This window comes from Bombus vosnesenskii, unplaced genomic scaffold, assembly GCF_011952255.1.
Source record: "Bombus vosnesenskii isolate JDL3184/JDL3185 unplaced genomic scaffold, Bvos_JDL3184-5_v1.1 scf7180000016272, whole genome shotgun sequence".
NCBI classification, from domain to species: domain Eukaryota; kingdom Metazoa; phylum Arthropoda; class Insecta; order Hymenoptera; family Apidae; genus Bombus; species Bombus vosnesenskii.
Window position 1 is genome coordinate 154,071 of NW_022884341.1, and position 13,097 is coordinate 167,167.

General features: G+C 38.4%; 1 protein-coding gene across 16 annotated transcripts in view; it reads left to right on the forward strand.

The window, feature by feature from the left end:
- The window catches only part of LOC117242242 (catenin delta-2), a 47,652-nt gene extending 38,757 nt beyond the window's left edge, over nt 1-8,895 (forward strand). For 11 of the 16 annotated variants that reach the window (XM_033508748.1, XM_033508755.1, XM_033508756.1 and 8 more), the window contains 7 exons: nt 14-401; nt 1,734-1,751; nt 2,504-2,817; nt 3,177-3,480; nt 3,584-3,722; nt 3,954-4,077; nt 7,503-8,895. In XM_033508748.1, the coding sequence (XP_033364639.1) occupies nt 14-401; nt 1,734-1,751; nt 2,504-2,817; nt 3,177-3,480; nt 3,584-3,722; nt 3,954-4,077; nt 7,503-7,760 (1,545 nt within the window). In that variant the 3' untranslated portion in view covers nt 7,761-8,895. The remainder of the gene's footprint in view (nt 1-13; nt 402-1,733; nt 1,752-2,503; nt 2,818-3,176; nt 3,481-3,583; nt 3,723-3,953; nt 4,078-7,502) is intronic. The other 5 variants (XM_033508753.1, XM_033508758.1, XM_033508754.1 and 2 more) reach the window with 3 other exon arrangements.
- The last annotated feature ends 4,202 nt before the right edge of the window (nt 8,896-13,097 follow it).

The window sequence follows — 13,097 nt, forward strand, 5'->3', positions numbered from 1 at the left end:
TTCATTCTTTCAGGATCTTAAGAAATCCATCATCGATGATGGCGTAACGATGGTGGTGAACAACATAATTATTCCGCACAGTGGCTGGGATCCAAGCTCTTCCAGTGGCGAGACATGCTGGTCGACCGTGTTCAGAAACGCATCTGGCGTCTTAAGAAACGTCTCTAGCGCTGGCGAGTATGCAAGGAAGAAACTGCGCGAGTGCGAAGGTTTGGTCGACGCTCTTCTTTACGTAGTACGATCCGCCATCGAGAAGTCGAACATCGGGAACAAGATCGTAGAGAACTGTGTGTGTATTCTGCGGAACCTGAGTTATCGGTGTCAGGAGGTGGAGGACCCAAACTACGACAAACATCCGATTCAATCGACCGTTCAGAACAGGGTAGCTGCTCCAGTCAAAGGTGAGGGTTTGTCGATGACTCTCGCGAGGATACTCCTGCATTTCGAGAATGACACGAGTGTATCCTTCCCCCGTGCCATGGTAAACACACGGGTCCCCTCAATGGGCATGTGGTGACACGCATGCAGCCGAATTGTGTGTGCGCTGATGATAAGCGGATCGACAAACGGAAAAGAAGGACGAGCGGGTGTAATTTTGTGTCGTTTTATTGAATCGGTTCTGTATATACAAGCGGTATTGTGACGCTAAAATTGCAGCAGATCATCGTGGTACAGTGTGTTGCAAAAGCAATGTAATGCAGAGCTTAATAGTTATGGAGTATTCTGAATTTCTAATTTTGCAATTTATCAGCAACTTGTGAAGCTTTAGGTATTGCGTGCTTTCTGTAAATATAGTTTTGATGATCTGTGTCAAATAAAAGGTAGACTAATAAAGGTTTGTGGTTTATCGATAAGTGGTAAAATTGAAAATGTATAATTCGTAGAGTACTTTGTGACCTGGATAAAATTTTAAAAATTTAGATGGTCATTCTTAGCTTTATCACGAGTTTTAAGGCCACTTCACAGCATAAAATTCTTCTGTTGTTTAAGCATGTTGTTACAAGCATCGAGACTTAACATTGCCTTGCTTTTGTATGATTCTGTACTTACACGGAGTAGGCTAAATTGACGTACGATGAAAATTAGTTCTCCGAAAAGTAAGATCGATAGTCCCTTAGTAATAGTTTTACATGAAATTGATCGAGTTGTTACGGAGAAAACGGAGTATTTGAAAACATACATCCGCTTGGCAACATAGTATTGTACAGTAAACCAGTCGCATATTAATGATATATTGCACGTTTCAGATTCTATCGAGTGTGAAACGTGCAAGGTAGTAATTAGGAGCCGTAGTTGACCCCGTATACTTTCTTGAGTCTATCAAAATGATATATTCCACATCTGTGTACACTGAACATTCGTTGTAGTGCTTACGTCTCTGTTGATATACCGCTTACACATTTGATCCAACATAATTGCGTGTATTCGTGATAATGATGGAACGATGTCTTTGCGAGACGACGATACCCTAACTAGCAATAGCACATATTACCAGTCGATTAGTATGTATCTCTTTGCAACTACACTAATTTTTGTGTTCCCTTCGGTGTTATGATTTCTCTCTTGTTTCTCATGAGCCTTGTATCGCAAATTCTTCTTTCGTACGAGATCCTACTACTACAAGAGACAAGAAGCAAAAAAGAAAAGAGAGCTAAGAAAAAAGAAAAAAAAAAAGACAGCTTTATATCCTTTCTAGTTTAGCATGGATTAAAGATGTGTTTCAATCTTTTTAGCATACAGTTTATGTCAAGGTAAGACATTTTATTTCTTTCATCGAACAAATCCGAATAGCCAGTGCATGCCACGCTTCTCAACGGTTACTTTAGTTGTTCACACGACAATTTCTTTTATCGTGAATCTACCGATAACTTATGGACTGGTTCGCTATCGTTGGCAAACAAACCACGTGATCGACGTTGCAATCATTGTTCTAATATTGATTCCGTCGATTAGGCCACGTACTCTAACGGATGAATATTTTGTTCGATAAACAAAGCGAATCTTGTCATTACATTGCACAAAATTCATACATAATTCGCGTAAATAGAGAACACCAACAGTACGTAGAGTGAAGAGTGAACATCTGTAAAATATTGCTGTGCTTTGAAGCGTTACGATTAATCGTCTTTACAGTGCTCATTAATTTCATCAGCAGTTCGTGTACATCAAGCGTTAACAGTACATACCCTTCATGCATCTTGCGTACGCCTGTTTCTATGATTGGCTGGTTGCAATTGTTCTGTCAACACGTTGTTTGCGATGTTCCAGGCATTGGTGTAGTTCTCTGATAGAAGTAGTGCAAATACACTGAAAGTAATTCACACAATCTCTATTAAAACACTATAAAAGCATTATACTTAACCCTGCTGTGGTTCACAAATTTTTTATGTTTCAGCCTCGCTTTAGTTTCAACAAAAAAAAAAAAAAAAAAAAAGAGATTTTTAATACTTTGATCACGATCCTTTCTTGTAATTAATGTCAGTTTTAAATCACTGTGCCTTAGGTGAAAATTTGGGTTGCTTTGGCGGCAGCAAGAAGAAGAAGGATGGTCAACCAGTGCAAAAGGAAACGACCGCATCTCGCACTACCAGCCCTAGAACGGAACCCGTCAGAGGAATGGAGCTACTCTGGCAACCAGAAGTAGTACAGTCTTATTTGAAATTGCTGCAGACATGCTCAAATCCAGAGACTCTCGAGGCGGCGGCTGGGGCGCTTCAGAACCTCGCAGCCTGCTACTGGCAGCCAAGTATTGAAATTCGCGCGGCTGTGAGGAAGGAGAAGGGACTTCCCATTTTGGTGGAGTTGTTGCGGATGGAGGTACAGTATTATTCGTGGAATGTAGCGCGGAGGAATTGATGAATATATCGGATAAAATTTTTATGAAATAAAACATAGCGAAGCGGTAGATAGACATTTTAAATAGGGTTGGGTACACTTCAGCGGAGGAATATGGAAAAGTAGAAAAATTGGAGAGTAGAAACGTTTAACTGATTTTCATATTTTTAAAATTTGTATCAATTAAACTATTTTTGTAATATTACCATTAACATTTTTACGGGAGTATTTACATTTACTTTGCTGAGTAATCAAACAATCTGAAAAATATCTGCGCTGGTTCTATGAAAGTTTGATGATAGAATGTTTTAAAAAATGTTATTTCTGCTCGTCCATTTTAGGTGGACCGCGTAGTCTGTGCTGTGGCCACAGCTCTAAGAAATCTAGCGATAGACCAGCGTAACAAGGAGCTGATCGGAAAATACGCGATGCGTGATCTCATTCAGAAGTTACCTTCAGGAAATAACCAGCATGATCAAGGAACAAGTGACGACACAATCGCCGCCGTTCTCGCCACATTGAACGAAGTGATCAAGAAAAACGCCGAGTTCTCGCGATCTCTGTTGGATGCTGGCGGTGTCGACAGATTGATGAACATTACTAGGCAACGCCAGAAATACACGCCTCGTGTTCTTAAATTTGCAGGCAAGAATAAGCCAATTTCTTTTTACTAAATTTCTGCAAACAAAATATAAGTACGTATTTTCTGAACTTTCCTGAGAAGAACTAAATATCGGTTAATTTGTAGGACAAGTTTTGTTCACAATGTGGCAGCACCAAGAGCTGAGAGACGTTTACAAGAAGCACGGCTGGAAAGAGCAAGATTTTGTCACGAAAACGGTGGCAGCGCGAAATTCAGGGCCTAATTCACCTAACAATGCCAATAGGTAACCACTCGTTAATCGACAGTCAATAATTATTTGCTTTCAAGTTATAATCATTTCTTCCTTTTAAAACTAACCGATGTTTTATTTTTGTCGTTTCTGTTCCCGGACTCTGCGTTTAACTTTTATGTGTATGTTTTCCCCGTTCAATTCTACTTTGTTAGATAATTTCGGTTAAGCAGAGTCCATATTTTCACGATCTTTTTGAACTCTTCGACCCTCCGTTGAATATAGCTATGATTGTAGCACCCTAAACCGACCGATGGCGAGTCAAGGGAGCACCAGATACGAGGACAGAACGATTCAGAGAGCGAACATGAATTCGAATAACGTCGGTCGACCCACTATATATCAGCCTGTAAGTAACAACAACTAATGGTACTGTGTGACGAGCACTTAGACTCCGCTGGCGTTTAAACTAAGCGCTATCTTCCTCACGACTACTCGAAAGTGTAAGAAAGTACGTTTCTGGAGAAACGCGAACGGTCGTTGATCCGGCTCCGGCTTTTGTGACATTTCATTACATTGTCACTTATTTTATTCGCAGTTACCACAGTTTTTTGTTTGCAAGCGTTTAAAAATGAGATAAACAAAGAGACACGTCCAATAAGAGTTTTAAGAACGAACGATGAGCTTTGTAAGATGAAAGTACAGGTTAAGACATAAAGACCCAGTAGCAAAACGTGATTCCTTTCGAATCGAGTCTTCCCCTTATCGATAAGCTTGTCGCTGCGTTTTACTGTTCAATAAAAAGAAAGAAAGAGAGAGGGAGAGAGGGAGAAAGAGACAGACAGACAGACAGACAGACAAGCAGGTAGACAGACAGACAGGTAGACAGACAGACAGGTAGACAGACAGACAGGTAGACAGACAGACAGACAAGCAGACAGACAGACAAGCAGACAGACAGACAAACAGACAGACAGGCAGACAGACAGACAGACAGTCAGGGGCAAGCAAGCAATAGATTCTACATACTCTGTTAGTTTTTATTTTTAGAAGTTTGATGAAACAAAGAAGGAGGATTTTACTTCACTGTACACAAATCGATTTCGTTGTTTTTTTTACCTTTTTTGTTATCTGTTTTATTATTATCATATATATACATATATTTGCGAGAAAGACGAGGCATTTCCTTGTACGAAATGCTAGAGTACACTTAGGCGAAGGATAATTATACGCAGAATTATTTATACGATATTTATCCGCTTACACGGAGATCGACAGGAGGAAAATAAAAAAAAAAAAAAAACGATCGTCACTGTAACGAAAGCGGAAAATCACGAGAAGGAAGAGGGCGGGAAAATAAAAAATAGAAGCGACAACCTCACACAGTTGTGATAAAAAAAAGAGAAAGCAGTTACTTAATGAACATTTATCATAAGTGTATAAACTAAGTCAATTAACGAGTACCAATTATATTCATCGTGTTTCATGTTATATGAAACCAGCATTATTCGTATAATGTATACAGTATTACGATAGAGAGAAAAGGGTCGCATTAACGGCGGTCTCCCATAAAACAGTCCATGGAATTATCAAGTATCTAGCATTTTTATATAATAATCGACCGATATACTTACATAACGCGAACAAAACGTGAGCAAAACGTGTTGTTATCGCCGCGCTTCCGAGAGAGGATTTACGTCGTGTGCGAGACACGTGATAACGAACGTGCATATTGCAAGTTGTAAAGTTTCGTTCGTTTATCCGTTCGACGTGGTGAATGCTTCTTCGAATCGTCCGTTACACTCGTTACGGTTTTTCTTTCAACGAATCTTTGACATTTGGTATCTTTTCAACTTTTTATACTTACGGTGAAGAAGAATTATAACAAGGAAAATTTTTCGATTCGACTTTACGCAAGGGACAACGATTCATTTATAATTCATTGTTCCGATTTACTTAGCTATAATTCGTGATTTCATTTATTAGCGACTATGTAACGATACAAAAGAACCTTGTTCGAGAGATACTCTATTATTTATGTCCGTATAGCGTAATAGGAAGAAATATACATACGGAAAAGTTAAACCGTCGGTTTATTAGTGTTGAAGTGTGTCTCGCATTATTCTACGATTGTATAATAGATTAGTTATTGCAGGACCAAGTACTTGACATTATCCAACGATTAGGGAGCGCATTCAGCCATTGCAATAAGTTGTGTAAATCCAACGAAATCAGTTAAACCAATGTCTTTCCAAAATTCAACCGTTAATCGTTCTATCAAGTATCGCAAATTGAACCAAAACAAAATGGAAGAAGCGCACAAAATATTTACGCGAAGAGGCTGATCCGCTGCCTAATTGACAGTGATTAGTGCGATTACCGTAGTAACGCGACAGTATATTCACTAGTTCTATGAGATTCCCATTATGAGAAAATCTGTTTCTATAGAGGACTTAATTTTGACTCGTTGACCCAGATGATGCAGAGTCTATCTCCGATATAGAATAAGAATAATGTCTAAAAAAGAAAAAAAAGAATGCAACAAGTAATCTACGTGTATACATGGAGAGTTCGGTTTCGACTAAAACCACGATTCCATTTTTGTAGTTCGAACAAGCAGGGTAACGTTAATGAAAGCACAAAAATCATTATCGCGGAATTTTTTTTTTTTTTTGATAAACAACACTGTTTGTTTAATATCACCGAAAAATGCAGCGTGTTTAACGATCAACTATTAATGTAAAAAAGAGGTTTTCTTTTTCTTCTTTTTATATATATATATATAAACGCGACTCGCGTAGACAGACACACTCATTAAGCGACTTTTATCGTATGAGAGAAAAGCTAAGCGCACCTCGAAGCATGGTTTATAGTGACACATTGACTATTGCACGAACTTATTTATAATCTATTTATATCCAAATTAATCGAGCATAATAAAAGAGTATCTGACAGTAACTATCGTGTCGCTGTTGTTATATTTTTTGTCATAATACGATTGTTTAGGAGCTTTGGAGTTTTGTTCCCGTTCTCCTTTTCAGTATTCTTGATTTTTGATAGATATGGTTGTATAGGTAATATTATTTATGATTGATTTATTGTAAGATACGAGTCGGTGTTTTTAAAGGCTTACCTTGTCATTTTATAAGTACAAAAATGAGGCGTATTAAATGCCCTTGAAGATGTAAGAAGCTGTAAAATTAATTATATTTTAACCTTTTCGCTATTAATCACTTAACTGTTCGCGATCCTACATCGAGTTTAACTTAATTTAATAAAAATATGAAAATATTAAAAATATCAATATGTGTACGTTATTTGGTATAAAAATTTTTATAATTAAGAAAATGTAAAACAAATTAAGAGAAGCTTTCGAAATAGTTTACCTATCGAATACGATCTGGTTAGAGATTTAGAATAAAATGTTGAATTCATATTGGATCGCAAAGTTATGTTGTAGCTATCATTGGATGTATTTGTCCATATAATGAGAATGGCTACAGTAACCTTTCGAAATTCCATAGCAAGTATTTGTTCGCGCGTAGTGTTAATCAACCATCTGCAACCTAAAAATCAGTATAACGATTTCCTTTTACCATAATAGCGAAAGGGTTAATCTTCCAAAAATAAATAAAATGCAATGGAATCGAAATGAGAAGTAAAATAAAATCGAGGTAACAGAAAGGACGAAGCAAGAAGGGGTACGAAATAAAAAAAAGATCCACCGGGCCCGTTTCCCCGAGCGACGCGACAGCCCACTCCAGACCGATCCACCCCCGGCTACCCTCCGAGCCAGGGCTCTAAACTAACCGTTGGCTTGTGTGTGTGTTGCAGCAACCGAAACCCGGTGAGCCGCTCTACGCGCAAGTTAACTTGGAGAAGAAAAAGAAGCGGCAGTATGAGCTGGGGGTGGGCCAGGCGCAGGGTCAGGGCCCGGTCGTCGGCTCGGGAGTGGGCGTCGCGGCCGGTGCTCCCACGGCTGGTCAGTGGGTGGCCGATGGTGTTGGTGTTCCCGATGGCTCGGCCGCCACCGCAACGGTAAACGTTCCACCGAATTCGACTGCCGCCTCAGCCGGCGATTCCTGGGTATAACAGGGTGTCCATGGTTCAGCCGCCGTCCAGGGGGCAGCCATCCTTCCCCCGAGGCTGCTGTACGCATAGAAGACGATTTCACGACTCCCAGTTGCGGGATTCATTGAAAGATGGACGATGACTCTGTGTCTGAAACGTAAAAGGAGAAACAAGGGAAATAGTAGAAATTAATCTTGCCGATTTTTTGCTGGATGATGGATAGAGAAGACTGGACAGGGCATTGAGGACAAGGATGGATGATAGGATTCTTGGTTTTGTATTTTCGGTTAGATCGTTACTGCACTGAGAATGATACGCGTTGTTGAAAGATACGATGTATATTGGAGGGAACCGGAAGACTGAGGACAAGAAGGGTATAGAGGTGTTAGTGGCTGAGACACGGAAGCCTCTTAAATAAGCTTCCATGGAAGTTTAGATCACCGAGTATCTGCTTAAGACGGTCTTACCAAGAAATGAATATATAACAATTGAAAAAGAAATATAAAAAAGAATTCGCACTCCGCACCCCACGTTATCCATGTATACTAGACACGGAAAGCGACTTGTCCGACCACATCCGCAGCAGTAGTCGCACTAATGGCTCTAAACCTTCATTGCACAATTCTAAATTAATATATACACTATATATATATAAATATATATATATAAATATTATATATATACATGTATATGTATATTTTAAGGCGGTACCCTTGGAGAAAGGACCCGTATTACAAAAGTACTACTAAGGTTAAGTAGTCGGTATTACTACGAACGATTGTATTAATAATATCAATGTTAATGATATTAATATTATTAATATTATTAATAATATCAGCGAGTAACGCGGTCGCGAGGCTGTCGCTATAAATATAGGAGGGTATAAAGATGAATGAATATATATATATATAAATATAAATATATCATATAGGTATATCATACACGTTAACTGCTACACCGACACACACACACACACACACGTATGTTAGGGGGGCGTATCGATTAAGCTACGTTATTGTATTATGTAAACTTCTGAGGCTGTGGGTGTGGCATATAACGAGGATGCCGAATATTTGCGAGTTGCACTTTGTTTTTTTGTTCTCCGAGTTTTCCAATCGGTTCGATGGCGCGAAACAAAGAGTGCATGGAAAAGAAAGGAAAAGAATGCGAGCGAATGTGTAAACTAGCATGATACTTTCGTTTGGGTGCCGATATGTCCACTCGTAAACGTAAAAGCGTAAGGAAGAATCAGAAAATGGGGAAAAGTGGAGGAACGAGCACCTTTGTCGAGAACCATGTTGCCAATAGATGAGATCGATTGGATCCCATCGTGCAAAAAATCTGTTCTCGTTCTCGAGGATGGCTGCTCGGTTGAAACGCGAAGAAAAGAATAAAAAGCTAAGACGAAAAAGATAGAAACGGATTACTCGTTGGTCCTCTAGACACACGATTATCAAGGTTCTTCGCTGTTACGTTTCGTCATATTCTAATGTATTGCTGTCGTGTAAATGGTTGAAGCGAAAAAAAGATAAGAAAAGATATAGAAATGCAACCGAAATTAGACCGAGACCAAGCGAACGAGAAAGAATCGACGAAAAGGGGGATTAAAGAAAGAAAGGGTGCGAATGAGCAGAGAGAGGAAATATGTGATGTTCAATGTTATCGAATGTTTGACAGAGATGACACTATTGATAGCCGATATACATATTATATATATATAGATATATATACATATATATTATATGTATACAAATAAATATATCCTTGTTCTATTTCTTAAATAATGTTATTATGACAGTTGAAAAAAATCGATTGTGTTCGCGATTATAGCTACTGAGAGAAAGTATAACACCAACGCAGGGACAAAAGAATTATAATTCTCCCTCGTCGATTCAGAATTATATATACATATATATATGTGTGTGTGTATATAAATGCTTCGTGCAGTATGCACGTCACGATCGACTAAATAAATAAATAAATAAATAAGTAAATAAGTAAAAAGAAAAAAAAAGAAAAAAGAACAATCATCGATCTCGTCGGTCGTCTCACATAACCGGTCCAAACGTTCGTTCATCCTCTAAGCGTACTTTTTCGATATCTATCAACCGCGTAGTCGTTCACAACAGCCTAACTTTTGTACATATTCATCCCTCATATTCAGGCGAATTTATTCGCTTTTTTCTCATTAATCGAACGAACGACGAGATCGAATTAAGGACAAACGAGCGAATTAATGACGGCGACCATAGAAAACTGGCTCCAACGATCGTCGACGTGCCACCGGAAGCAGAAGCTGTATCGCCGTTACCCTGCCGGATATCAGTCGCGTCGACCCTCCTCGAGATGGGATCGGGCGAAAGCTCGTGCGATCGTTTCTGTTACGATGAAAGAACGATCTGTAACATCATTAATAATATCGTAACAATGTTTTGATATTTCGATAAAATATCACGAACTGAATATCATCATATACTATTTATACAAGCGCTTTCGAACGAATGCTGTCAATGCACCCACTGCGCGGAATATCCAGTCATAAGTGGGTCGTAACGATATTCTACCGCCTATGGGTACGGGGATTTACGATCGGATGGGATTCTCGCGTTAATTACGATCAAATATGCCGATACACCGTCTTTTATGTCTGGCCACTGTTGCGCTATTGTTACGATGATTCATAACACGATTTCGAACAGAAACGAGCGCGCGATCGCGATCGATATCGAGATAGCGAGCCGATAATGGGTAACAAACCGCGCCTCTTCACGAATCGAGAGGGGCATCCTTCGAGCTTATCGTTCGGACTGCTAGCAGATCATCGACGCGCGCGAATTTGCCGCGAGAACCTCTTAGAGGACCCTGGACCATTCCGCTCAATGTGACACACACGGCTCTGATAAATTTCTGTCCTTTTCTCACTCGTGTCTTCGACGAATTTCGATTCTGAAGTTTTCTGAAATTCGAATCGAACACGATGTTTTGCAATCCTCGATGACTTCGCAATGTCTGGAATTGACATCGTAGTTGGAGATCTTTGCTGAAATTTCAGCAAGTTTTAAACGTTGACGATTGATTTTGGGATCTTTTTTCACTTTTCTTCTCGTACGAAGGCGTTTCTCGAGAAATTTCACACTATCAGTTACGTGGACCATCGAGATTAAATATTGAGAAATACAGACAAATACGTTTCGATGTTTCGTTTATCTAAGGAAGAGTTCGAATTGAATTTGACGATGGAAACGCGAGTCGAAGAAGGGACGATAGAACAAATAAATCGCGATCCTCTTCGACGATTCGAAAGATCCTCGTTGAAGCGTGGTGGATTAATTGTTACATCGTCGGAGGATTGACAGAGCCGCCACTATTGACTCGAACGAACCGAAATTTTGATATCCGCTTTTCATTGTTTTCATGTATCAACGTTTCTAATTTTCTACGAGAATTAACGAGCAAGAGAGAATTGACGGAGACAGACGGAAGATTTTTGTAAATGTAGTGTGTGGAGCGACGTGCTCGCAGAAAAAAGAAAAAAAGAAAAAAATGAAAAAACGACACGCTTTCGAGCAAAGATGTGCGGTTATACTACAATGCGTAGAATGATCAAAGGCTGATCAGTGAAATTGAGAAATTTGTATCTACGTAGTTATAGAAGGAAATCTATGCACTGCCGAGAAAATCACCTTATTTGAAGTACTTCTCCTTTCAGCTTTTATAATTTTGTAATGTTCGTTACGCAATTTTTAACATTTATTATGATATCGTATTATCACCTACTCGTTTCACTTTGAAAATTAAATTTCGTTTTAGAGCGACAAGTCGCATTTTTTATGTAATCCAACAGTGTAAATGAAAACAACCTTGTGTCCTTATTTCCAAAATGTACATTTGTGAATTCGACACTTATTCAAGCTATCATTTATATTTTTATTGTTGTCTTGCCCAATAGTTTTCCCAACTTAGCGAAGATATTTTCTTGGTGAAACGTTAATTCACGCGGAAGTTTTTTAATTTTTTAATAGAATACAATTTCTCGGCACTGCAATATATTACCTTCGTCGTATACTTAAAAATGGGCCTTGTAAACAATTTCAGAAGGCTAACTTTATTTACGTTTTCGGCTCATTCCGTTGTTCGTTGCATGATATACCTAAGTACGTGCAGACTTTGATAGAAATTATCCTTAAACAGAAACTTATGTTTGTGTCTTTGTACGAGGCTCGTTCGATCTCTCGAAGTATCTTCAGATATATCACATATATTTTTCTTTCTCTTATCTTTCAAAGATTTTCGTTAAATTCTCTTCATTTTCCTTTTTTTTTCTTTTTTTTTTTTTTTTTTTTGGAACAATGGCAGCTATTATGACAGTTATTTTTTTAATAAAGTTTCTGTATCTGTATGCATAATACTTTGTAAAGGAGCTTCGCGCAAATCGAACGTGAATCTATTTTGAACAATTCGAATATTTCCGAACGTTTTATATCCAGTGACTGTTATAATTTATTGACACTATAAAATTCAAGACTCTGTTTATCGAAATCGCTTAAACATGCGAGTCCTTTCAAAAAGGATTCGACGGTAGATCGACGAATCGATCGATACGCTGTTATGAAGATTTCAGCCTACGGTTTCTAATGGATAAGAAGAAAAGGATCAAAAAGAAAATGGAAAAAAAGAAAAGAAGCACCGAGAAGCGATGCGTCCGGAATTTTTTTAACGATGTCGTGTTTTACTAACGAATTTTTACGCCGTTTTTTACACGATTCTTACCGGCCTAAGGAGCTGTCTTTTCCACGAACAGCGATCGAAGCTGTTTGCGTTGCTGCTTTCTCGCGGAACTAATCGCGAATCGATCTCGATCCTTTGAATTAAAACATACCGTTTGTTAAAAACGAACATCGAAAATCCGAATAATTTTGCTTCGACTATTTGTCTTGAAAATAACAGAAATTATTTTCCTTTTCCATTAATCCAAACCTCCCTTGTCTTAATAATCGAGTTTCGCGATATTCAACGATATTAACCAACTATCGTTAGATTTTTGAAATGTCATATACATATATTTATACATTTTAAATACATGTCAAATTGGAAAATCAGAACTTAAATACACCCTGTTTACTGGGAACTTGAATAATTTCTTTTGTTTCGATAACCAGTTTCGCCAAACTAGAAAAATTCTGAAATATTTGTGAACCGTCATTGAAATTCTATGATTTTACATATTTAGTATCCACAAAATTCGCGAGATTAAAGCTTAAACGTTTCACATTTTATTACGTACATACCAATAATCTGTGCGGATGATTTTAACAATCAAACGCGATCGATTTCGATTTCCGAGTTGTTCCGACCGAA